The 26980-nt window shown below is 43.1% G+C and overlaps 1 protein-coding gene across 1 annotated transcript; it reads right to left on the bottom strand.

Moving 5' to 3' along the window:
* Positions 1 to 808: 808 nt before the first annotated feature.
* On the bottom strand, positions 809 to 23396 carry DNPEP (aspartyl aminopeptidase). Its single transcript, XM_007419793.4, has 15 exons — positions 23240 to 23396; positions 23004 to 23082; positions 18920 to 19008; positions 18632 to 18745; positions 18201 to 18326; positions 14466 to 14596; positions 12538 to 12622; positions 12263 to 12367; positions 9684 to 9761; positions 5057 to 5140; positions 4056 to 4216; positions 3125 to 3164; positions 2242 to 2343; positions 1475 to 1642; positions 809 to 946 (listed from the first exon to the last, which is right to left on the bottom strand). The coding sequence occupies exons 1-15, from the start codon at positions 23243 to 23245 to the stop codon at positions 896 to 898; spliced, it is 1419 nt and encodes a 472-aa protein (XP_007419855.1). The 5' UTR covers positions 23246 to 23396; the 3' UTR covers positions 809 to 895.
* Between the last annotated feature and the right edge of the window lie 3584 nt (positions 23397 to 26980).

Genomic DNA, 26980 nt, shown 5'->3' with positions numbered 1-26980 from the left:
TTTTCAGCAATCGTCCTGCAATCTTGTATGCCACTTAATGCCTTCTAAACATAATTTTGTTCTGCAGGACCAATTATAAACTGGTTGTAATGCCACTACTTTGTCAGCAAAACTGTAACTTTGCTGGCTAGAGATCTCCAACACATCTCAAGGGTATGAGGCTGGGGAATGCTCATCTGTGGTGGCAGATGACAGCAATGTGGTGACGGGGAGGAAATGTTCTGCCAGCATCTTTGCAGCATTACTTCTGCTAGTATCAGGCAGACTTGCGACTCTGGACTGCTCCTTTCCCCATATACTGTATTTTAAAATCCTTGAGATATGCAAAGAAGTACAATATGCAACAGCCCACCCTCCCATTATGATCTGATTGCAGACTGAAAATGGTCCTATAAGAACATAATCTATGTGAAGCGCTTCTGCATGTGTGACCTTTGTATGTTACTTGATGAACCAGCATCGCCTTGCTATCTCACACAGCCTGGTAACCAAGCCGAGCCCAACTGCTGTGCAAGCAAGGGATGTGGGAGTGGAAGGAGAAATTGAGGTTTGCATCATTTGGCATTTACCAACATCAGAATGTCATCTGTAATTTTACTTCCCACTTGAAGTACTAAGATTATTCTGGGGCCACTGTTTAAATTTCACTGTCTTACTGGTGACAGAAAAAAGGGTTCAAAGGTTATTTTAAGGCACTGCCTCTGAGGCTTAGCCATAATAGTGTAAATATGCCTAAGAGGTAACTTCTGTTCTGAAGCTAGTTGATGAGAGACGGGGGGGAAAAAAAAAACTCAGCAAGCCCCTGAACTGCACAGAGGTCACTGGATTAAAGCTGCTTTAATTATTATCCAGCCTAAGGAAAAGGGAGAGCCTCTTTCAGCATTCAGGCTGCCCATCAGCTGCTCAGAAGTGTGTGATCCAAGGTGGGAAACAGCTTGAAGAAGCCCTGGGAAGGAGACAAGAGAGAAGTCAGGGTCAGAGGGGAGGCAGAGAACAGCCCTCAGAGGGAAAAAAGCAGGCAGCTGTCAATACACACAATGGCGTCACCATGGCAGCCAGAGAATCGTGAGGCACAATGTTACCATAGAAACCCATCACTGACTCAAGGCCACCATCGTTGTCATGGCAACATAGAGACAAGATTACAAAGAAGAGCTAGAGAGTTGAAAGAACCAGAGCCCAAACCTCAACCCAGGAAGTGGGAGTGGAGGAAGGCCAGGGATTAGGACCTGCTCCTATCTCCCAATGACCCCTTTCGTTTCTTCCAAATCTGCTAGCCAAGACCTAATCAGAGGGTACTTATTTGCAAAAGGGCTGTGCTTCCCTACCTAGGTACTTAAACTCAGTATATATGCTTAGCTCAACCAACCTTCACTAGGAGGTGAAGGGTAGAGGGGAAGAAGAGGCAGGCTATGACTTTGCATGCCATCTTCAGCCCCATTCCCAGTGCAGAAGCACCCAAGCTGCTGCCTACCTTGAAAAGAGTGATGGTCTGAAGAACCCCTGAGGTGCAGCACATCTCACGAATGGAGTGCATAGCTAGCTGGGGGCAACCCATATCCAGCACACGCAACCCAAGACGGGAAGCCAGGATGGGCCCAATGGTTGTGCCACAAGGAGAATCATTTCGAACCATGAATTCCTGCAACCAATATGAGGAAAAAAAAGGGGGGGGCAGTCATTGCTTGCTCTTTGATAGCAGTGAAGCAGGGATGGAGGGAACCAGATATGGAACTGAATCCTTTAAGGGGAGGTCTCTGGGTTTCTCAGGTCCTTGGCACTGGCCAGTCCAACTCAACTATCAAACATCAGCTGCAGAGCTGAAGTTTCTAATGTGGATTGAACCATTATATGAACATGGAGAGGGGAACATCTTTGGAGGGAGAAGCCCTTTATTTAGTATTTAACTTTAAAGCCCCAGTATCCCTGGTCTCATCTCCCTGGCTCCTAGGAGGTAGGATGATTTGCCCCCAGTGGACTGTACAGTGATGCAGCACAGTGGCATTTCCTAATGGTTGCAGCACAGTGCAGCACTGGCACCATCCAGTCAACCTTCTTTAAGCTTGGAAGTTAAGTGGGGTCAGGTCTGATTAGTACTTGGACAGGAAACACCAGGGCATACCAGAGATACAGGACAGACTGGGAGTCCACCTCTGTATTGCTGCCCAAAAATGTGCAGGGATGCATCCATGAAGTCAAGCTTACTTGAAGGGAGCCTTTACTTTTTAAAATAATGCTTACTTGTAGAGGAACATTCACACGACTGGCAATCTCATGAATCAATGCCTCTGTGACAGCAGTAGAGGCATAGCGTTGATTGCTGTTTACTTTCAGAGCAGGTCCCTGCACAGAAAATCACCAGACTGAAGAGAAGATTCCCCACACTGAAAACCAGAGGAATTTGTCCCATCCATCATGGGAAGCAGGCCTTGTTCTTGGAGGTAAGAAATGAACCCACAAAAACCAAAAAAAAAAAAAAAAAGCCACTAGAAGGACGAAGCCGCTGCTATTTCTGCCATCTTTCACAAATTAATTTGTTAATTCTGCCTGGAATTTCTTGCGATGTGCAATTGCTCCACCCTAACAGGAAGGGCTGGACTTACGCTTCCCACCAGATTCCAAAGTTTTAAAATGATACATCTCTTCACATGAATAATTTACTGACGTAAGATACAAAGTCTATAAAAAAAGAGCTTCCATCCTAGAATGCGTGTGCTTTTCTCAAATTCTCCCCCATCTCTTTATCTGAGCTAAGCACAATTGCTTTGTCCTGTATGTGCTCAACAGGAAGTAAGATATAGCTCCCGATAATCAAAATAATTACCTTTAGCATACTTTCTCATATCTAGGCCACCAAAGCAACAGCGTAATCTCCAGAAAGTGCTTTTCCACAAGTCATGTGCCATATGGAATATCTCCCCTGAGCCCACCCGTTCTGAATCTACTCAAAACTGTTATCACCGAGAGCACTCCCACAACTGGCTCTTAAACAAGAAAAAGAAATCTCCATTTCAAGAATGAGTTTTGCATCTGCCATCTTCTCTCAGTGAGTTGTTCCTGTGCTGCTTGCTGAGACTCCTAGTTTTCAAAAACACGGTGTGGTCAAGTAGTCCACGTTACCTACCATGTGAAACTGTGGCCGGTGGTTCTTATCGTGCTTGTCCCTGCAAAAAGAACAACCTTCTGTGAGTGTGCATTTGCTTGTGCCTGAATTTCGAAGATCAGAGGACTGAAGAAAAGAGGTGCTATTGCTGTAATGCATTCAAGTCATTTTTTTAAAAGATGAGACAGAGTAGCACTTTTAACAGAACCAACAAGGAAGCCTGTGTGCAGGGATCTTTCATCAGAACAGAAAGTCCGACTTGGAGAGAGAAATGCTTTAATGATTAGAATAAAATTGCTTTATTCTGTAGCACATCAGCAAGATGAGGAAGGAGACCATCTCAACGGCACTTCTGAAAGATGCTTCGAGCTTGAAAGCACATTGTATGTAGGTCTGCATAGACCCACTTGCACATTCACTTGATTTTTTATCATACCCTGCTTTTTGGCAACTTCAAGGCTTTGGAAGACAGATGGCTTGCTCAGAATAGCCCAGGACTCTGCCCCAAATCCTGGCCCTGTCCTTTACAAAATAATAAATCAGTTCTAAAGTGTTAGCAACTTTCAGAGGGACCAAAGCTCAGGAACAAACTCAACTATATTGGGGAATCATCTATAATTTGGGGAGGAGTATCAGTCAACTAACCTGTGATTTACAAGTAACCTCAAAGTAACAGGGAGATCTTTGAAAATCCCTTCAGCTTTTCAGACAGGGGAAACAGTACAACAGACAGCTTACAGGAGTCTGATGGTTTTATTGTTCAAGCAACTTTCCCTGTTAGATTCATACAATCTGAAGGATGGAGTTGTGGGTAACATTTTAAATGAAAATAAATTCTTTGAAAGCAGCAGCCCCCTTGTGGTGAGGTATATATAAGGATGTCCAATATTTAATGACATGCTTGCCAAGCCCTGGTACACTATCTCGTGCTGTCCATTGGCAACATACTCACGCATAATTGGGGTGCACTGCATGAGCCATATCTGCACTAATCATGCAGGATTTGGGCACCGCTTCCTCAAAAGCTGTAAGGTTCTGGGGTGAAGCTGAGATGCGGCGAAGAATTAGCTCCGTGAGGAGCGATGCAGCCCCTTGAGCACTTTCTGAACCAACCTGCCAGAGAGGTACATTCAAAAGGTGAACTATCAAGAAGCCTTTTATTACTAATAGAATTTTAACTAATAGAAGAGAATAAGTGTAGCTCAGGGTTGAACTGTGGAGTCCTCGGGGTTCTCTGAGCTTGGTTGTTTTCTTGCAAATCTTTCGTTATCCAGCTAGGTAACATCTTCAGTGCTAGAATGGGATGGGGTTTGCTCTCTGTTTATATACTGTGGCATGCCGTGCCAGTACCCCCCCACCAACACTGGCAGGGTAATGAAACATTTGCAAGGAAACCACCAAGCTCAGAGAACCCCAAGGACTCCACAGAATTTTAATTGCCATCTCATTTTGGAGAGCAGCTTCAGTTATCCCCTCTTACCACTTCCAATTCTGCTGCTACTTCTTATCTAGTTTATTTTGCCCACAATCCCCCAACCTTGTGATTGGTAAGTTACTGTGGGCAACATGCCACTCTTTTCTGACCTCCACTTTTACCTTTTTTCAGGATAGGTGACTTCAGACCTTTTTAAATGCCCCCCATCCTCCAAATCGGGACAACCTGGGAATGGCTTAAGAGACGAGACTTAAAGGAATCCATTTCATTCCTTAAACTTCTACTCCCCACCTCAATGCCACTCGGGCTAAAATTTTGGCCCCACTCTAGTTATCTCATAGCATCACCAGCCAGGACCTCTATCATCTTTGGACGTCTAAACATTTAAAGGATGGCCTTCAGCCTCAAAAAAATCTCCCAACCCATGTTATCAGATTTAACCACGCTAAGTATTCCTTCAGATCAGAATAGGATATGGTCTTTCCACTTCCCATCCAGAAAAAGAGCTTACCACTAACCTCTTCATTGTCATAGAGTGCGACCAGGCGCACATTTGGCTCTTCGGTAAGAGCTCCAGGCCCATCAGTAGATTCAATCAAAGCCTGAAGGGACAGACAAGGGACCAAGGTGAATTGAGAAGATTGGTAATGCCTAAGGATTTTCAAAAATACTTTCTGCTGGCTTTCTCCCTGGCATATGAGTTAGTATTAGTAAACAGACCGCCGGATCTTCTAGGAGCTTGAAGCCTAGGACAGGAAGGATCTGCAACCACGTTCATAGCTAGATCATTCATACAAGAAGAAACTTGAATTATACCTCCCACTCAACAAGGAAGTCTATTTGTAAGCCCTGACTAAGTGTTCCCCCAAAATATCCATCTGGAAAAATATACCAGCCTAGGAAATACAAGGTTTTGATTTCTTTCCAGTTCCTCTATGCCCTTTGTAGTCACAGCACAGGAACAGCTCCTGTAAGCCCAATTCTTAACACTATCCCCTTCTGTGTCAGAAATCCATTGTACTCGTAGAAGTAAGAGGGTAACAGAACTGATAAGAGGTACTAATAGCTAAACATGCTAAGCTGTATCTAAGTTGGCCAACTAGTTTTGTTCCCTTCCTATCCTTCTCCAAGATGCTGTAATGCTGCATATGTACATGCAAACACTTCCACTTCCACATGTAAAATGGCAAGACCATTCCCTTTTTTGTGCTGTTTCCCAGAGTAACATGTTTTTAATATCTGTTCAGTCAATCAACCTTTGTGGGATACTCTGATGGTCTCTAAATATTCAACCCTTGTGGATTTCGTGGACATCAAGAATGTGTTTTTGACAGGAGTGCATTCCATAATTTGGGAGGGACACTGGAGAATGTTTGCCAGATAAGCGAGCCTCTTGATTGCACCAACATCTTCAGGAGGGGGTCTCCTGAAGAACTGAATGGCTGGATAGGTTCATAATAGGACAGGCAGTCCCTCAGGTGAATCTTACTTTTTTTAGGGCTTTAAAGATTAACGTTGTCACTTTAACTGGTGTTTGGCAAACAACTGGAGCAGCAGAGCCTTTCTCAGAGTGTCAGCAGGGACATGATTGAGGGTGACTCTGTTGACATTGTCTATTTAGATTTTCAAAAAGCCTTTGAAAGAATTCTTCATCAAAGGCTGTGTGTAAATTTAGTGGCCATGGGTTAAGTGGACCTGTCCTTTCAGATTGCTAATTAGTTAAAAAAGAGAAAGCAAAAAGTAGAAATGCATCAACATTTTCTTAGTGTAACTTGATAAGAAATGGAATCCCTCCCTCAAGGATCTGTATTGGAACCATTAGTTTTTAACCTAATAATCAATCATGACTTTGAGATAAGCAGTGAGTGGCCAAGTTTGGAGGCAATGCTAAACTGTTTACAGTGGTAAAAAACAAGTACCTGTGAACAGCTCCAGAACATTTCTTTACACTGGCTGAACGGTCAACCAAATGGTAAAACAATTCAAGTTAGAGTAAAACGATACACAATGGGGGAAAACCCCACTAACCTCCCATATACACTGATGGGGCTTGAGTGGTCTGTAACTAATCATGCAAAAGATCTTGGGGACATAGTGGACAGTCCAATGGAGATGTCAACTCAGTGTGTGGCAGCTGTGAAAAAGGGAAATTTTATGCCCTGGATCATTAGGAAAGAGCCCAAAAATAAAAATGTGAACATCTATAGAAAACTGTAGTACATCCAAGTTAGCAGTAGTGAATACAGCTGACTCCCACACTTGAAAAACGGTGTAACAGAGCTAGAAATAGCACTGTACAGAAAAGGGCAGCCAAATTATCAAGGGGCTTGAATATCTTTCCTAACGGTATAGGTTAGAATATTGGAAGCTTCTTAGCTTGGGAAAAAAAGCAACGGGGGGCAACATGCTGGGGCTTATAAAAAACATGGGCAGGGAGAAGACAGGGACCGTGTCCTTCCCGCCTTCATCAAAACACCAGGACCAGGGGCCATCTGTTAAAGCTGACTGGAAGCACTTCTTCACACAATACATAATTAGCACAGAATTCATTACCACAACGCATATGGCCACTAACTTGTTTTTTAAAAAGCAGGATTGGAAACATCCATTGGGGAAGGTCAATTGGACTGGGAGGCTCAATTCCACCCCCAGGTTGGGGGCAGCATTCCTCCAAATATCAGTTGTAGGAATACAACAATGAAGAGGGCCATGTTTCCATCTCCTGCTTAAAAGCAAGGCAGAGAAAAAAGATGCTGGAGTAAGATGAGCCTTGCCCTGACCCAGGAAGGCTACGCGGATCAGGAAGCGCGTGATGAGCCACCCCTGGACCCAGCCACGTTTCCTCCATGCACAGACCTAGCACAGGGTATTTGGTCCATGCATGGATCTGAAGCTCTAGAACAGGCAAAATAGGTGATCCAAGGCCATTCCAGAGTTCCTTCCTGTCAGAAAGAGACTGTGGGAAGTAAAGCAAATGTATACTAATAACATGCATAAACTGTCCTGGCCATCCAAAGCAGCAGCATGCATTCAAAACCAGCTATCTGTTCTGAGGAGCAGGGGATCCTGTAGATGTTGACATTTCTTGCTGTCAGGTCCCAGCCTACTACACCATGGAGACAAAGCTGGGCGAAAGGAGTTCAGCCAGGCTTCAGTGAGACACGCTGGATGTTAGATGTTTTATCAGCAACTGACCTGGCATTGAGGAGCAGGACCTTTTGGTTGGAGGGGTCATCTTCACTGTCACCTTGACTTCCTTCATTAAACTCAGTCTGAAGGAACTTGATAGGGAGGCCAATTGGTGGCTTATCCTTCCTTGTGCCATTTCTCCCCTTCTAAGTTTGTTTGCAGGACATTTTCCACTCTGCATTCCCCTGCACCTATTCGCCTGGCCTGTCTTTAAGCATCAAGTCCGGTTAGAAACAGCAGTCCAGATTCCTCCCCCATTACAAGCCCTTCCTGGCACTCAGATGTACAAAACGGAGCGAGTTGATCTCAGCTCCAAGGCTTTCCTAAAAGGCTTCAAGAGCAGCAACCTCCTTCCGAGTGGCCCTTTGGCAAGGAACCCCCAGCCCCAGCTAGAGATCAAATTGCCAACATTCGCTGGATCATGGATAAAGCACGAGAGTTCCAGGAAAAGCATCTACTTCTGCTTCACTGACTATGCAAAAGCCTTCAACTGTGTGGATCACAACAAACTCTGGCAAATTCTTAAAGAGATGGGGGTACCAAACCATCTTACCTGTCTCCTGAGAAATCTGTATGCGGGCCAAGAAGCAACAGTTAGAACCAGTCATGGAACAACCAATTGGTTCAAAATAGGGAAAGGAGTACGACAAGGCTGTATACTGCCACCCTGCTTATTTAACCTACATGCAGAGTACATCATGAGAAACGCCAGGCTGGAAGAATCACAAGCCAGAATTAAGATTGCAGGGAGAATCATCAATAAGCTCAGATATGCAGACGATACCACCCTAATGGCAGAAAATGAAGAAGAACTAAAGAGCCTCTTGATGAGGGTGAAAGAGGAGAGGGCGAAAGCTGGCTTGAAACTCAACATTAAAAAAACTAAGATCATGGCATCTGGACCCGTCAATTCCTGGCAAACAGAAGGGGTAGAAATGGAAGCAGTAACAGACTTCATTTATTTGGGCTCCAAGATCACCGCAGACGGAGACTGCAGCCATGAAATTAAGAGACGCTTGCTCCTTGGGAGGAAAGCTATGGCAAATCTAGATAGCATATTAAAAAGCAGAGACGTCACCTTGCCGACAAAGATCCGCATAATCAAAGCTATGGTTTTTCCAGTAGTAATGTATGGCTGTGAGAGCTGGACCATAAAGAAGGCTGAGCGCCGAAGAATTGATGCCTTTGAACTGTGATGGTGGAGAAGACTCTTAAGAGTCCCCTGGACTGCTAGGAGGTCAAACCAGTCAATCTTAAAGGAAATCAACCCTGATTGCTCATTGGAAGAATTGATAATGAAGCTCAAGCTCAGATACTTTGGTTACCTAATACGAAGAGAGGACTCCTTGGAAAAGACCCTGATACTGGGAAAGATTGAAGGCAAAAGGAAAAGAGGACGGCCGAGGATGAGATGGTTGGATAGTATCACTAAAGCAATGAGCATGAAACTGAGCAAACTCAGGGAGGCAGTGAAGGACAGGAAGGCCTGGCGCGATACGGTTCATGGGGTCACGGAGAATCAGACATGACTTAACGACTGAACAACAACAACCGCCCCAGCCCCATTCTTTTAAAGCTCTGGGAAGCTGATCCGCTCTTGAGCTGAGATCTCTGCCAGGAGCACAAAGTGAAGGACACATAGCTCTCTTGAGCACCAGGAACTTTTGGGAGACCAGCAGAAAAGTCGAGAGGGTGTGGCTCACGATCCCTACCTTTCCTGTGGAGTTCAACCTGCAGGAAGGTGCTGGTGTGTACGGGCCTGCAGGGCAACGTTCTTTTAAAGCCGGATGCAATGCATAGCAAAAGGCCAGACAATGCACAGAGAGCAAATAGCATCTAAGTAACATGCAGAAACACAGAGCATATTACAGCATAGCCCTTTCCTGGCACCGAGGAAGCACCACAGCACAAGAAAACAGCACTGCCTCCTGATACCCCCTCACTTGAGTAACTCACCTGCAGGGCACAGTAGCAGCTGTGGAGGTTATCCAGGCGAGGGGAGAATATGAATTCATTGAAGGCACCACCTAGTGTCTGTTGGGAAGTCACGGGGAGCAAAAATAGAATAATAGAATTGGTTGGGACCTTGGAGGTCATCTAGTCCAATGTTCTGTTTGTAGGATCTACTAAAGCACTTTGGTCTAATGGCTATCTAGCCGCTGTCTGAAGACCTCCAGTGAAGGGGAACAGACCACTTTATGAGGTAGCCTATCCCACTGGCCAACTGCTGTTACTGTAGGAGATTCCTCTGAATATCTAACTTGAGCCTATGTCCCTACAGGTTCAACCCAATGGTTCTAGTCCTGCCCTCAGAGGTGACAAAGAAGTCCACTTGTTCCTGTATATGGCAACCCTATGGACTATTATATCTCCTCTCAATTTTCTCTTAGGCCAGTTCTGTAAGCTGTCTAGAATCTGGTAGGTTTTAGACAGTGGACAAATCTCATAAACAAACAAGCATTCCTCATAGGACTTGGTTTCCAATCCCCTCACTTTCTTCTCTGAACTTGTTCCAGATGACTATGGTGCTCAGAACTGGAAACACCACCCTAAATGGGGCATAACTAAGGCAGAGTAAAGTACAAGGATTATTTCCCATAATCTGGACTCTATGTTCTTGTCAATACTTTACAAAAAATGAGTTACCTTTTTAGCAGCTGCATCACCGTATTTTGGGAAGTGTTTTTGTCCTTCCCAGTGTGCACCCATCTACAGTGCATTTGGAAAGTATTTAGACCCCGTTCGCTTTTTTCAATTTTGTTATGTTGCGGCCTGATACTACAATTGTTCAAATTCATTTTTTTTCTCATTAATTACACTCAGTACCCCATAATGACAAAGTGAAAACAGAATTTTAGAAATGTCTGTAAATTTATTAAAAAGGAAAAACTGAAATATCACTTGTACTTAAGTATTCAGACCTTTTACTCAGTACTTTGTTGAAGCACCTCTGGCAGCAATTACAGCCTTGAGTCTTTTTCGGTATGATGCAACAAGCTTTGCACACCTGGATTGGGGGATTTTCTGCCATTCTTCTTTGCAAATCCTCTCAAGCTCAATCAGGTTGGATGGGGACTGTCGGTGGACAGCCATTTTCAGGTCTCTCCAGAGATGTTCAATTCACAGAGTTGTCCCTAAGCCATTCCTGTGTTGTCTTGGCTGTGTGCTTAGGATCGTTATGTTGGAAGGTGAACCTTCGGCCCAGTCTGAGGTCCTGAGTGCTGTGGAACAGGTTTTCATTGAGGATATCTCTGTACTTTGCTCCATTCAGCTTTCCCTCAACCCTGACCAGTCTCCCAGTCCCTGCTGCTGAAAAACACCCCCACAGCATGATGCTGCCACCACGCTTCACTATTGGGATGGTATTGGGCAGGTGATGAGTGGTGCCTGGTTTCCTCCAGACATAACATTTAGAATTGAGGCCAAACAGTTCAATCTTGGTTTCATCAGATCAGAGATTCTTGTTCCTCACAGTTTGAGTCCTTCAGGTGCTTTTTTGCAAACTCCAAGCGGGCTTTCATGTGTTGGACACTGAGAAGAGGCTTCCGTCTAGCCACTCTGGGATAAAGCCCAGATCGGTGGAGGGCTGCAGTGATGGTTGTCCTTCTGGAACTTTGTCCCATCTCCACACAGGATCTCTGGAGCTCAGTCAGAGTGACCATCAGGTGCTTGGTCACCTCTTTTACTAAGGCTCTTCTCCCCTGATTGCTCAGTTTGGCCGGGTGACCAGCTCTTGGAAGAGTCCTGGTTGTGCCAAATTCTTTCATTTGAGAATTATGGAGGCCACTGTGCTCTTGGGAACCTTCAGTGCAGCAGAATTTTTTTTGTAGCCTTCCTCAGATCTGTGCCTTGCAATAATCCTGTCTCTGATCTCTGCAGGGAGTTCCTTTGAACTCATGGTTTTTGCTCTGACACAGTATGCGTTGTCAGCTGTAAGGCCTTCTATAGAGAGGTGTGTGCCTTTCCAAATCATGTCCAATCAATTTAATTTACCACAGGTAGACTCCAAGCAAGGTGTAGAAACCACTCAGCAATGATCAAGAAGCACCTGAACTAAATTTCAAGTGTTGTTGCAAAGAGTCTGAATACTTATGCCAATGGGATATTTCAGTTTTTCCTTTTTAATAAATTTACAGACATTTCTAAAATTCTGTTTTCACTTTGTCATTATGGGGTCCTGAGTGTAGATTAATGAGAAAAAAAATGAACAATTGTAGTATCAGGCTGCAACATAACAAAACTGAAAAAAGTGAAGGGGGTCTGAATACTTTCCAAATGCACTGTATGTATCTCTCATACTGCCTGTGTGTGAGCAAATAAGTGGAAACAAAGTAGCAGAATATGAAGCTGGGGTAAGTCTCCCCTTCTTTACAGATCTCACTTAAGGACATTTCTATAAAATCAAGCTATACTACAGAAGAACATAATTTCATCTCTCTTTCAACCTACCCTCCAAAATGTAGGATTGTCTAAAAACAAGCCACCAGAGCCTCCAACCTACTGAGTAGCAGTGCAAAAACTGAAACTGTGCTTACTGGGGGCTGGGTATCTACTAGACACAGTTCCATCCCCACCAGTTGCTCAGGTTTCACTTCCAATTCAGAGCAGAGAAGGGACAGCAGAGCTGGAGCATGGCGATTCTGTCAGAAAGAGAGAGGTTAGAAATGTGCAGCACCCTGGAGAACACTCTACAGTGAGAGAGTCTTTCTCCCATTTGTTCCCTCTTGCAACCCTCTTGCTCTCAGCCCACACAGCCTATGACTGATGCAGACTGATCAACCTACTGCACCCCCTATCCAATCTATCTTACCTGGAAAGATGAGATGCAACTGGCTTCTACCATGGGAACTTCCTTCTCCAGTGTCTCCTGGGCTTTTGTGGCCAAAATTGGGACCCTGTGGAAAGCCAGCAAGTTGCCTGTTATAGTTACTCCTTGGAGAATCTTAGAAGTGAGAACCACAGAGCCAGCAGAACTCAGAGCTGAGAAAGCAAGTGGAAAATCCTTACTCCTGTATGTAGCTAATGAATCCTACACCTGTCACCTCCAAGCAGATAATGTCCAGAAATGCTGGACTACATCATTTATTATTTTCAATCTGCAAAATACTTGGGAGACATGGGAATCTATTCCAACCCACCTGAAGGGTGTGTAGTTTAGAAAACTGCCCTAGATATTTCTCTTATTTTTCTCAGGATGTTCTCCCACCACTTCATTACGTTTAGAGTACTGCTGAAGCACCCAAAAGCTAGAGAACAGCCTGGGTAACATAAGAGGTCTTGTTCACCATCTCTAGTCAGAACAAGGCTCCTTTGTGCTCAGATGCAGCTTTTCTGAAAGAAAACTTGAGTGTGGATGTTTTCCTCCATCATTGTGAGATGAACTATTCTCCTGACAGACTCCATCCTTCTATTCAGTTACTACAAATGCAAACAGAGCCCTCATCAATGTCAAGTAAAAGACAGAAGATCATGGTCAGGTCCTGAATCTGCTTAGACAAAAGAGCTCCATCCCTTTGTGAGAGGTTTCCAAGCCAGAGGAGGAAGGCTGCTGACTGACTGGAGGAAGAGACAATCTTCATCACATTTCCCCTGTCCTTGTAGTCTTCTATACCCACCTCAGTATCTGTTCCAAGGGACTGTAGGCCCTCTAGTACAGTGGGAGAGGTTGCAAGGCAGGGAGATGAGAAATCACTAAAAATCGCTTCCATCAGTGGGAGCATTCTGAGCCAAAAATCAGCAGAAAAGTAGTATTCAACCCATGCAACCAATTGCCAAGAAAGGAGCCAGCCCTCCCCCCACTCCTTTTTAGAAGTCTTTTAGCTGGGTGCTCTTGAATGAGGACCGAGCTAAAAGACTGGGCCAGTATTTCCTGCATCAAGCAGGGCCTCGGAGAGAACGGCTTCACTTGTCCTCCACTGATTTCAAGGAATCTGCTCTGAGTAAATCTGGACCAACCTTACAGTTTTACATAAGTTTATTTTAAGGTGAACTCTACTTTAATAGCAACTACCTTAGTAAAGAGAAATCGAAGTGGCTCACAATAAAAGCAAACTCAGCGTTCTAACAGAGTATCATATATATTGAAAGCAGAGAATTCATACTTCATTTGCCAGATTATGTTTTTTTTTAATTAAAAGAGAAAGGAAAGGATGGAAGGGACAGTCTTAAGGCAGATCTCTTGAAAAAGAATTTACCAAGTCAGAATGCCACACTGGCAAAGGCCCTCCCTGAATCCCACTTAAGAACTTTGATATAACCTACATCTTTTCTCCAGAATCTTACGCAGTAAAAGATTAGTTAGTGTGTGAGTGTGTGTAACCAGTACATCTGAAAGATGGCAGATTCAGGACAATCAGAAGAATTTCTGCCCACAGCATACAGTTAATCTATGGAATTCACTGCTGCAAGACATAGCAAAGGCCTCCTCCACAAGAGGAGAGTACACCTACAAATTTGAGAAACAAATAAACAAGGATGTCAATACCAGTTGCTGGGGAACAGTAGGGAGACTGGGCTATTACGCTTGTGCCCTGATTTTTGTGAACTTCTCAGACCCACTTAGTGCAGGATCAACATGGTCCTTGGCAGCACTGCAGCCCTTGCTAGAAAGGAACTAGATAAGCACGGCTCATGGGATCGCTTTTCCTAAAGACTGACTAGCTAGACCCCAACATCACAGCTTTACAGAAAGGCTTCTAGTTCGAGACAGTGCAGGGAAAGGACTGTTTACACTCTCACAGGTGTTGCTCAGTATTTGGTCCAAAGCTCTCATTTATATTGCGCTGGAGATGAATGGCCAAATGTGGGATGCGGAGAATGGGCCGTTCCACCCTCACTAGCTGTTGCTCCAGACGCCCCGTGAACAGCTCCTGCAATGAAAAGAAAGGGAAAGCAATATAAAACCATTATTGTTCGATCTCAATTATTAAACCTCATGATGGTCATAATGAAAAAAAGGACAGCATAGAGGAAAGCTACAAAGTGTCTTCAGGAAACAGCTCCAGTGAGTAATTCTGCCTTAGTGGTTGTCAAAAGAAAATCAGCTCCAATGGCCTAAACAAATGGATCTTTCAACTTTAATTTAGAATAGATGGGGAATTTCAGGTGCAAGATGACTCTGATTTTTATCAGAACAGGGTTTTTTTTAAAAATTCCCCAGCCCCACAAGGTTTAGTATGGCTGCTAAAGAGGAAATGTAACAATCCTTTTCTTAACAGTGCTGCCAAATAAGAAACTGGGTGATTTGATGACAGATCCTTTGTATTACATCTATTTCAGCCTCAAGTGCTTTTCAAGATGAACTTTTCATTGACTGATATTGACCAATGAAGCTACAAAAATTCCATGGGATTCTATTTTTGTTCAACACACTTTATTCCTCAGAGGAGGTCAATGGTCTGTTTAAGGAGAAATACTCAAGATGGCACATAATGAAATGTACGCTGGCTTTCAGCACAGGTAGAAATATCAAGTTTAGAACCAATCTTTATCCATCTCCATTCAGCAAGAACATTACCATATTTTTTGCACCTTCAGCTCATCTGGAGGACATCAACTGTTTAAAAAACTCTCCTTATAAACCAGTTTCCCATTTGGTAATCCAGAAATACTGGGAATAGAGTTCCCACAATTTTCAGCCATCTTGATGGCAGGAAATTCTGGGAATCACATCTGGAGAATACAAGGCAGAGAAGGCTGATACAGATTATAGCTTACACTCGCAGGCTTTTTATCTGCATATATTTATAACTGGCACGCTATGTGCTAAGTTGTAACAGGGCTTCTTTGGGTTTTGCTTATCATGTTGCATGAACTCAACCATTATGGTTTGCAAACCATAATTTATGGCTCATCATCATGTGTGAACCATGTTTTTCAATATATCCTGATTCAAATAACGTGATGCATAAACCTACCGAACTCTGTATGTTTGCTTCTGCTAAGCGTGAAGTCCAAAAGACTTGGTTCAGTATCTTCTCCTTCTCCACATTCCTTATACATATCAAAAACCTGGAGGTTTCAAGAGTCCCCTTCTCCCACAGCAGACCCAAAGAAATAAGAATCCAGTATGTACCTGGGAAACTACATACCAAGTACCACAGGGACAAGTGCTGGCACATGGAGACTACTAGCTCACTGAAGACATCCTTGCCCACTGCTGAAATCTGCTCTTCTCCCATCCTAGCCTTTTAGTGTTTTGGGGAAAGCTATGGGTGTGCAGCACTTTAAATCTGAAGCAGAAAAAAGTGTTTGGAAGGGCCAAAGGGGCTCATACACAATATACACACCCATGCCCCCTTCTGCTTCCCATCCAAAGCCCTGCACATCCTTAGTGTAAACTGTGAACGTATTTTCCGATGTATTCAAACCATGAGAATGAGGAACTTTTGTGAATAAAGAAGCCAAATTCATTTCATAGTCTGGGAAAGTTGCCAATGTGTGCAAGTCTTCTCAGGAGTAGTCTGTTTATAATCAACAGGTTTTGGCTACAATTTTGTTTTCCCTATGATACTCATAAGAGAGATCTGATAGGACATGGGCAACTTTATGCAATCTATCATTAGACTTTGTACAGTGTGGATGGAATGTTCTAATATTAAACACACAAATGTGAGTCAAATTATATTTTTGAAAACTCCCAGTCTCTTCTGTTGCAGACAAACCACAGATATTTTAACAATAATTTGTTAAATAAATTGTTGATAATATTTTTATTTTTGTAATTACTTTTTATCTTTTTATAATTATTGTTTGTTATCTATTTGCTGTTTTTTTAAATTGTTGTATGCTGCCCAGAGTTGCTTTATGGGAGATGGGCAGCTATATAAATGTGACAAATAAATAAAATGTGTAATTTCCTGTACTGACTTTTCAAACCTAAATAGATAAAATTAACTTCCCACCAATCCTCCAAGAGCAATCAAATGCAGCCTTGCTGAACTTGTTTTTAAGATGCAATAAGGAGATTTCCTTCTCCTTTTCCTCTTGAGATTTGAAATCCAAGCAACATTTGACACTTCAGAAGCATTTCTCAAGGCAGAATATATGTTTTGCCTATCTGAATAACATGGGAAACCTAATTTTGGAAACTAAAGTGGGAAGCTAGAACTAGAGAGAGGGCACTAAGTGGCAAACACTTTAAACTTTAAGTTTAAATCATTAGTTTTAATTAATTCCCAGAGTATTCTTAAGACTTTTTTCGATGTCACATACTAGTTTCAGAACTATACCTGACAGTTACAGCAGTTTTGCAACTTTAAGTACACAAATTTACCTATCTGCAGGTATTATGGATTTATTAAGTATGCAGATTTTATTTTTAGAACACCCCTTTTAAAAAATAGAATCTTTAAAATCGTAAGTTTAAAAATGGGCATTCCGAGAAACAGGAATTTTTTTAAAGAAAAAAAAAAGTATCTGGCACCTGATTTCTATTTTAATATAACTTCAGAAGAACAATTTTCTCATCCCACTCAGACAGAAAAGGAACAGCCATACTTTTAATTCTGTCACCTCTCCATATATTCTAAATTGCAAACAGCAGCAGAAGCCATTTTCATTTCCAAGCACATCAAATAAGAAAGAGAACATTAACCAAGGATCTCTGAACATGTGCAAATACCATGTTCCAGGACATTAGTAATTATACCTATATCTTCCCTCCCTCGTATCAGCATGTCTTACTAATGCAGTTCTATACAAAAGTAAAATCTACTTTGTTTGAAAGCTCTGCGCTCAGGTAGAGGTGGACAGATCTGCAACACTATAAGAAGTAACATCAGATTTTTAATTTCTTAGCCACTTTGGTTTTCAGTCCTATTCAAACAATATTACAGTTTGGCCTTGCATCATAAATACTTAAGGCCAGAAGCAAAATGCTGCATAGCACACTTCGAATGATTCTCTAATCATTTACAAACAAGGTTAAGCAGCCAGGTCCTCTGAGCATACTCAGATTTACCAGGATTGAAAGCCTGATCCAATAATTCATAAAAGTGCCACGGCTTAATCCCATTCTTATGGGCTGTCTCTGTAATATTAAATGCTTCTACTATAGCACTTCCAATTAAAGAAATGCATATAACACTATTCTACATCACAAGACACTGGAAAATCGATTCTATAACACAAACACTGAAGTTTTGACAGAGGTTTAAATGCCAACACACTGTACATGTTGGCATTTAATCCTCCATCAACTTCAGTCCAAAAGAACAGTGACTGTTTCCCAAAGCAAATGGTAAAAAATAAGAAAAATCATGTTCTTATTCTGGAAAGCCAGATTACCTAACATATAGCATCCCAAGGCACCTGTAGACGGGAAAATTGCCCCATTACCTTTTCCCCATGGGATATCTGGTTTTTGTTTTGTTTTTTGAGGTGAGGGCTATGGGAAGAAGCCCACTATAGGTGTTGCCATGCTGTTGAGGTAATCTAAGAATATAAAGAGAGAGTAATTCAGGCAGGACCAACCTTGAAAATTATTCTTCCAGCAACAGAGAGGTCACGGTCAAACCAGGTGTTCCAGATGCCACCTCCATATGTTTCCACAGCCACCTGGACTGTACCTTCCTGGTTACATGCTGAAGACCGTTTCACCTGGAAGAGACACAACCATATTTTCATGTCTCCCCAAGAGTCATATCCAAATATCATGTGGCATCTTAGTGTTATTTTCAAAAGAAATAGGCTATGAATACAAAGCAGAAATCCTTCCAACAATGATCAGAGGTAGTGCGGCCATACAAAAAATCGTAGCTGTGAAGAGGGGAAGGAGATGAAGCTGTACTGGTTGAAGCACGCTTAAGGACGTGATGGCGGGGAAAACTGAGATGATCAGAAGAAGTAGGAAAAAAATCCAGCCAAGAGCAAAAATCTCAGATAAGGATTAGGTGATTGCTTACCCGCAGACAGGGACTGTCAGTGTGAGCTCCAATCAAGGTGAAGCCATTACCTGGCTGGAACTGCCCCCCCACAGCAAAAGCAACCAATGTTGAGAAGTTTCGGGTCACAAAATACTGAGGTGGAGAAAGAGAAGAGAAAGGGATAGAGACATCAATATTTTGCTTAGTCCCTCGGGAAATTATCTGGAGGGCCTTCCACCCCGCCCTCCACCCCTTTCAAAATAAAGGCAACACAACCACAAATCAGAAGCAAGGTACAGAAAAGTAGATATGCCCATCCTTCCGCACCTTTCTGTCAGGCTGAATATCCCAGTGTTCGGTTTCTTTCAGTTCTTGGAAACCAGCCTGAAGCAGGCGGTTCCGACATTCAGCAACCACTGCAGGAAGGAAGAGCAGAAGCAGTCACAAGAGGAAACAACAAAGGCAGCTGACAATAAAGCCTGTGTAAAACTCCTCCAGAGATGCACAACTCTGAGTGACCTCCAAATTAGCAAGATGCAATGCAACTCTACAGGTGCTGATCAGGCTATGAGAACCGTTTGACCCAGTTTAGGGTCAGACGGCAATTGTTGTGATCGCCACCTGGCCACCCTCAGGCAGCCTTACCCCACTTGGGCTGGGACTGCAATTCCCAAACTGTCACCCAGCTTTTGGCCAGGCTAGTTGAGAATTCTGAAAGCTGCAGTCCCAACAAAATCGGAGGTCAGTAAGACCGGAGGGCTCCTTTAGGGTTATAATTATTAGGAAGGTCGTCCTGAGACTGTCAACACAGTCTTGGCCCTAAGTCCTCCAGATGTGATCTTCCTCTGCAAGTCTACAGAACTTACTTTGGTTTATTGCCCTTTGGATTCCACATCCAGACAGAATGTACAAGGTAATTATGAAAGGAAATGGGATAATTACTTAAGAAACAAAGAAGCTACACAGAAACAAAGCTGTTACATAAGAAATATGTGTGTGTACACAGAGATGCTTATACATACAGTACAAACACAATGTATTCTGCACCTTGGATTTCTAAATGCATTTCTCATCAGTGTGGAACCCCAAAATTTACTCTGGGCCTTGGATTAGAGAATTTACTGCTAGAAGTTCTTCCTCAATTTCCCCCCGCCCCAGAATCTCAGTGCCCTAATCCAAGATTTAAAAAAAAAAAAAACTAAGAACTGAGCCTTTTACAGTCAGGTCCAGAAATATTGGGACATCGACACAATTCTAACATCTTTGGCTCTATACACCACCACAATGGATTTGGAATGAAACAAACACAATGTGCGTTAACTGCAGACTGTCAGCTTTAATTTGAGGGTATGTACATCCAACTCAGGTGAACGGTGTAGGAATTACAACAGTTTGCATATGTGCCTCCCACTTGTTAAGGGACCAAAAGTAATGGGACAATTGGCTTCTCAGCTGTTCCATGGCCAGGTGTGTCATATTCCCTCAGTACCCCAATTACAATGTGCAGATAAAAGGCCCAGAGTTCATTTCAAGTGTGCTATTTGCATGTGGAATCTGTTGCTGTCAACTCTCAAGATGAGATTCAAAGAGCTGTCACTATCAGTGAAGCAAGCCATCATTAGGCTGAAGAAACAAAACAAACCCATCAGAGAGATAGCAAGAACATTAGGCGTGGCCAAAACAACTGTTTGGAACATTCTCAAAAAGAAGGAACGCACCGGTGAGCTCAGCAATACCAAAAGACCCGGGAGACAACGGACAACAACTGTGGTGGATGACCAAAGAATCCTTTCTCTGGTGAAGAAAACACCCTTCACAACAGTTGGCCAGATCAAGAACACTCCTCAGGAGGTAGGTGTATGTGTGTCAAAGTCAACAATCAAAAGAAGACTTCACCAGAGTGAATACAGAGGGTTCACCACAATATGTAAACCACTGGTGAGCCTCAAAAACAGGAAGGCCAGATTAGTTTGCCAAACGACATCTAAAAAAGCCTTCACAGTTCTGGAACAACATCCTATGGACAGATGAGACCAAGATCAACTTGTACCAGAGTGATGGGAAGAGAAGAGTATGGAGAAGGAAAGGAACGGCTCATGATCCTAAGCATACCACCTCATCAGTGAAGCATGGTGGTGGTAGTGTCATGGCGTGGGCATGTATGGCTGCCAATGGAACTGGTTCTCTTGTATTTATTGATGATGTGACTGCTGACAAAAGCAGCAGGATGAATTCTGCAGTGTTTCGGGCAATATTATCTGCTCACATTCAGCCAAATGCTGCAGAACTCATTGGACGGCGCTTCACAGTACAGATGGACAATGACCCAAAGCATACTGCAAAAGCAACCAAAGAGTTTTTGAAGGGACAGAAGTGGAATGTTATGCAATGGCCAAGTCAATCACCTGACCTGAATCCCATTGAGCATGCATTTCACTTGCTGAAGACAAAACTGAAGGGAAAATGCCCAAGAACAAGCAGGAACTGAAGACAGTTGCAGTAGAGGCCTGGCAGAGCATCACCAGGGATGAAAGCCAGCGTCTGGTGATGTCTGTGCGTTCCAGACTTCAGGCTGTGATTGACTGCAGCGGATTTGCAACCAAGTATTAAAAAGGGAAAGTTTGATGTATGATTATTATTCTGTCCCATTACTTTTGGTCCCTTAACAAGTGGGAGACACATATGCAAACTGTTGTAATTCCTACACCGTTCATCTGAGTTGGATGTACATACCCTCAAATTAAAGCTGACAGTCTGCAGTTAACGCACATTGTGTTTGTTTCATCCCAAATCCATTGTAGTGGTGTATAGAGTCAAAGATGTTAGAATTGTGTCGATGTCCCAATATTTCTGGACCTGACTGTATATTCCAATGACTCTCTGAAGTCATACTTTAAAAAGGTAAGGATTATTTTAATGCAAGAGAGAGGATCTTAACCAATACCACTGGATGCCTTTACACAACATGCTAAATCACTCTGGGTATTTAATATGAACATCTACAGTGCCATTTCCACATAATTCCTTAATCCCAATTGGTGGTTTTTCTGTTAAGCTTCCTATCTATTTTGAAGCAAATGCCATTTCTGGTTAACATCAATTGGAATTTGTATCCATGGCACACTCATGTTAAAACCGTCTGAGTAACTTGGTGTGTTGTGTGAATGTGCCTACAGTCAGAGCTGTCTGCAGAATCTGATATGTTTGTCAAAATGATGAAAGCAGGGATCGTACTGCAAGCTTCACCCTTTTCATACGTTGTGATGGCACAATGCACATACAAAAGGGGGGGTACACGCAGCATGACGCTTTTATCAGCTGATCCTTTTGACCTCCCTTGCAGATGCTCCAGCCCACAGTACCTGTATAATATTCATCTTATGTTTGGCTAATGGAAGTGGTGTTATTTTCCTTCAGAGGTTACAGTTCTGTAATTCTGTGATGCAGGTACAAAAATTAATGTTAAAAGAGAACATTCCACCAGCAACTCATAAAATACAGGAATAATAACATCTGTCAGCAAAACACACATATAATTTCTAAACTTTTTTTTTAAAAAAGGAAGGAGAGAAAAAAACAGCAATGAAAGAGAGTTGGCAAAATTAGGAATTTTGTTTAAATAGTCAAGAGAATTTGTTGTTTATCATCAAGGTGGACTCTGATAAACCTACTATCAAATTATAGTAAATGCTATGGGCATATGGAAGGGAAGATTAAGGATATTAAAAAATTGTCTTTACTGTCTCTGTATATTAAAAGAAGTGTGAGTTTCTGCTTTGCAAAAGTAATTAAGGTGCGCTTAATGATTAAACAACATCAAATTATGCTCAGTTTGGCTCGCAGATAAGACAAGGAGCAAAGTTCTGCAAAAAAATTTTATGAAGGCTCAAGAAGAAATAGGAACATTAACCTTTAGTCTACCCATGCTCACCATAGTATGATAAAAGACAAGTTAATACAATTTCTCAGTGCAGTGGAACAGAGGAGTTGGGACACTAAAAAAAACAGTATTTTGGGGGGGGTGGAGAAAGGCAACAGTAGGAAGAATACACAGGAGTAAGAAAAAAGTAATTGTGTCAGTACTGGCAAATCACGTGGGAACTTCCTCAATCAATTTGCTTCTAATAAATTTTTAAAAAATGAACTTTCATTGCACTGTGTGCCTGCGTGAAAATTCCAATGCTGGATAGAAATCTGAACAGGGGCCATTTTTAAAAATCAAGTCTATACAGGGGTTTTACATTTGAACTGTGCGACCATGCCTAAGATGCAAGAAAATCCGGGCAGAATCCCGGGCAAGGGCGCGCAACCACCTCGACAAGGCCTCTGCTCGAGCTCCCAATTGGTGACACCGGAGCCAGGTCCTTCCCGGCGACAAAGCTCCCGATGTCTCCGAGATCCCCTTTCTTACCATGGTAGGGGGACGGGCTGCGGCTCACAAACTTCAGCAGCTCTTGTGCCGCCGCCTGCACCGCCTGCTTGGAGCTGGTCTGGAAACCAAAGCGGAGCCGGATTAGGCGGGGAACCCCCTCCCTCCAAACGGGCCTCTCCGCCCCCCGAGGTCTTCCGAGCGCCTACGGTTTCCCGCAGCGAACGGCCTGACGCCGGAGCTGCGGGCGCAAAAAGCGCCTCCCGCTTCTCCTGTACCTGCATGGTCCCCCGGCTCCGCACCCCCGAACGAGCGAGGCGCCGCTGCTTCGGCCACGCCTGCCTTGGAAAGAGCGCGATCGGCTCCACCCCGCACCGCTCGGCCTGCTGGGGCCTCCGGCGGGGAAGCTGTGGGTCGGAGCCCCCTGCGGGTGTGCCTTGGTACGACCGATGGCTGTTACAGTTGATCAAGGAAGGAGGTTCCCGAACCTAGGCCCGTCTACTTCTTCTGAGTGCATCTGAACGTGTGATTCCTGATGCAGGACTGGTTTCAATTCAAGGTTATCGAAGCTGGCCGACCTTGGCTGATTTCAAACAAGCTAAGCAGGTCAGACCTAGTGCGAATTTGGATGGGAGACCACCAGGATATCCCAGGGCTGTAGAAGGCAGTGGCAGACCACTGCAGTATTGCTGCTCCAAAAGCTATATGAAGTCATGAGGAATTAAGCTTGGCTCAACAGACATTTACAGTATAGCCTGTTTTCACCTCCGTCCCATGGTGGATCATGAAACAGCGCCTTCTGAGTTCCCTAGAGGCCTCTAAGTCATGTACAGACTAAGCCTAGCTTAGTTTCGGTAGCACTGCATTCCTTCAAATCAAGGGTAGGCAACATATTATCCGTGGCCCAAACACCTCCCTTGGTCCCTACCAGTCTCCCTGCCCTATCTGATCTTTATAAAGACTATTTTAATTTTTTAAATTGAGTAGGAAGCTGCAAAGCTGCAAAGCAGAGCACCAGCCTCTAGGGTCATATTTAATATCAGCAATGCCATGGGAAAAAGTGTTACGGAGGGCTACTTCACCTTCCAATTTAAGCAAGTGTTTTGAAAGTGCTCACCGTGGTTAGGGTTCACCATGGTAAAAGACTTGCTTGTCCTCCAAATGCCTGTGGCGGCCATTTTCATAGTTTGCCCACCGCACGTTGTCTGGCCCCAAAGACTGCTTATTCCTACTTCCAAAACTTTTTCTGTATCTGCTCTGGTCATCACATTTGCCACTGTGTTAACATTTATTATGTATTCTCACCAAGGACTTTTAGGAGCATCTATAATGCTTGATTCCAGCACTTGTGAATTTTAGTGCCACTGTAATACCCCCTCACCACAGGGTCTGTCTCGCCCAAATAGGAAGGCCCGAGGTGAAATAGCAGTTATTGTCTTCTACAGGTATTCACTGCCCCCACCAGCTTCTTTTCTTCTCCGCATCCAGGGTTATAGTGGCAAGTCCAAAAGAAGAAAAATTCTTTCCCCTTTCTGTTGAGGCTTAAGCCTTCTAAGGCATGTTATCAGTTTACAACACTCAAAGACACAAAATGGCACCAAAATTGTCTTTTGAAACAAAATGGACAAAATTTGGGACTATCTCCTCCAAAAAACAAAAAATCAAACTTCTAATGATTGATGATAGACTTCAACTAGGAATCTGAGTGTGTGGAATTCCTGAATCCTGGATGACTTCACCTTAATTGGAGTGGGCTTAAATCCTTTTCTTCCTCATAGTCAGCTACAGCTCCTGGAAGAATTAAAAGGGGAAAGTGCCTAACAAATTCTTCCCTTGCTATTTAGAGAAATAGGAGACTACCAGCCCACGGCTGATCCAAAGCTTGCACTGCTAGAGGTATCAGACATGGTTTAAGAAGACCATAACCAAGCTAGGTTGCTGAATCGAATCGATCAGCACCTGGATTGGATTGCCAGTGCCTTGGTGGGACCTTCTCTAACCCTCTCCCTTTTCCCAACTGAAAAAAAAAGTAATAATAACTGTTTTATGATACCTTATTGACTAAGCATATGGTCTTATGCATTATAAATGGTTAAACCTTCACAGTGCTACAAGATTATGCTTCCTGCAGTAGATTAATATGACTACCCTTCTGGAATTAAAAAAAAAAAAAGTTTATGTTATTTACATTGAGTCAGAATGTAGGCAATTGTAAAAACCTACGTTACCCAAGATGATAATTTCTATTAGAAATGTTCTTAACCTTTAATAAAGGTTGCATATTCACATAAAAAGGAAGGAGGGGGTAAAAAAATGCCGTTCACTAATAAAAAGAGTTAATGTGTTTAAATTTCAGGCTAAAAATAGAAGAAGTGGCTGTCTTGGTATACAGTAATTAAATCAGAACAGATAGTAATTTTTTCTAGGCAATGCAGGTTTTACCTCCATATTCATAAGTCATAATGACTTGATTTTGGCATTTTCTGCACCTAAAAAGCAGTTGTTTTCCTTCAGAGGAATCTGTCCACCCACATGCCCCAAATCTATGATCTAGGTCAGTGTGTTCACTCCTGTGTGCTAATACCATATAAGGAGGAACTGGCTCATGGCACGTGTGCTCTTATGTGGTGGGTGGGCAGAGTATGGACACACTTGAGCAGTCAAACCCATCCAGGGCTTGTGCCTCAGTTTTCTGCAGCAAATCAGCACTTTCCCCTCTGTAGACATGATAGAAACAGGTCATTGGCTTCATTTGCTGTAAGGCTCATACTTGAAATCAGAGTAGTCAGTCCCATTCTTGTCAAATGGAATGAACAAGTTAAGAATACAATAATACTTCCGGGCCCCAAGTCTGTAGGCCGAGGGAGCAAGAATACCTGTTGGGTGGAGGAAACATCTGAATTTCCTCTTATGAAGGCTTAATCATAGTAGCACTTTTTCTTCTTATTTATTTATTTCATTAGATTTAGACACTGCCCCACTCCAGAGTGACTCTGGGCAGGCCATAGTTTGAAATAAACAACAATATACAAAATACAGTATGCAAAACCCAACATATATCCGGGAAACACATCTTGAGCCGCTTCATATGTGATTTGTTAAAAGCATACTATGTCACTACTCAATAGCTTAGGGAAAACACTACAGTGGCAGCATATTTCAGGGAAATCTGGAGTAGAGACACAGATAAAAAGATGAAAGCCATCCTATACAGAATCGCATTGGGGAGAGAAACACACGGCTATGCCATTCACAGCTGAGTCTGCCAGAGAATTAATTGATCCATCTATGGGATCTTTTCTTCTCCAGCTGCCCAAATATTTCTTCTGCCCAAATTCTAACTTGTAACCAGCCGTGGGGATTCTTATACATTTAGCTTTCAAGGTTTTCACACTTGGCTGATTCACGTGATATCCATAAAATGTAGCTTTAGGGGCCAGGCAATTAACATACAGTAGTTCTTAGAATCCTTCCACCCATCTAGCATTCTTCTCCACCCGTAGTCTCAGCTTATACTATGCTTATCTGTCTCATGCAGTGGGCCTGACTCAATCAAAGCATGCAACATCTATCTTAATTTAATCCTGGCTTGTTTTTTATACAATCAGAAGTACTTGGTGCTGTATATATTCACTCTGGAAATAAGGATTATAGATCAAGACAACAAAAAATTCCCACCATCAATGGAATTTGCCTTACTTTCCATTCACAGTTAACTGAGCATGAAGCATCAAACTGTGTTTAAATAGAGCTTGGAATATGCAATAAAGCAGGCCCCAAAGGCCTCCCCAATTAGTACAGATTGGAAAGGGTCCTCCCATGGGGTGGGGGCCGAGCAGCTAGAATGCCACTTGTTGGCAGAAGATCTTTAGAGAAGGCATACAGCCCTCTGCGGAAGACAGGGTTTTAAGGCTATTAGGGCTGGACTGCAGGCAGCAGCCTGAAACAAGCCAAGAACCATGAGCTCTGGGATAGCCAGAAGTTAAGAGCATGTCAGGAGGCAAGGCCAAAGAGCAAGC

The sequence above is a fragment of the Python bivittatus genome, unplaced genomic scaffold, assembly GCF_059951505.1.
Source record: "Python bivittatus isolate LINGU-HERP-01145 unplaced genomic scaffold, Pbiv_v1 ctg000480_np1212, whole genome shotgun sequence".
NCBI lineage: Eukaryota > Metazoa > Chordata > Lepidosauria > Squamata > Pythonidae > Python > Python bivittatus.
This window is presented reverse-complemented; position numbering and strand designations above follow the sequence as displayed.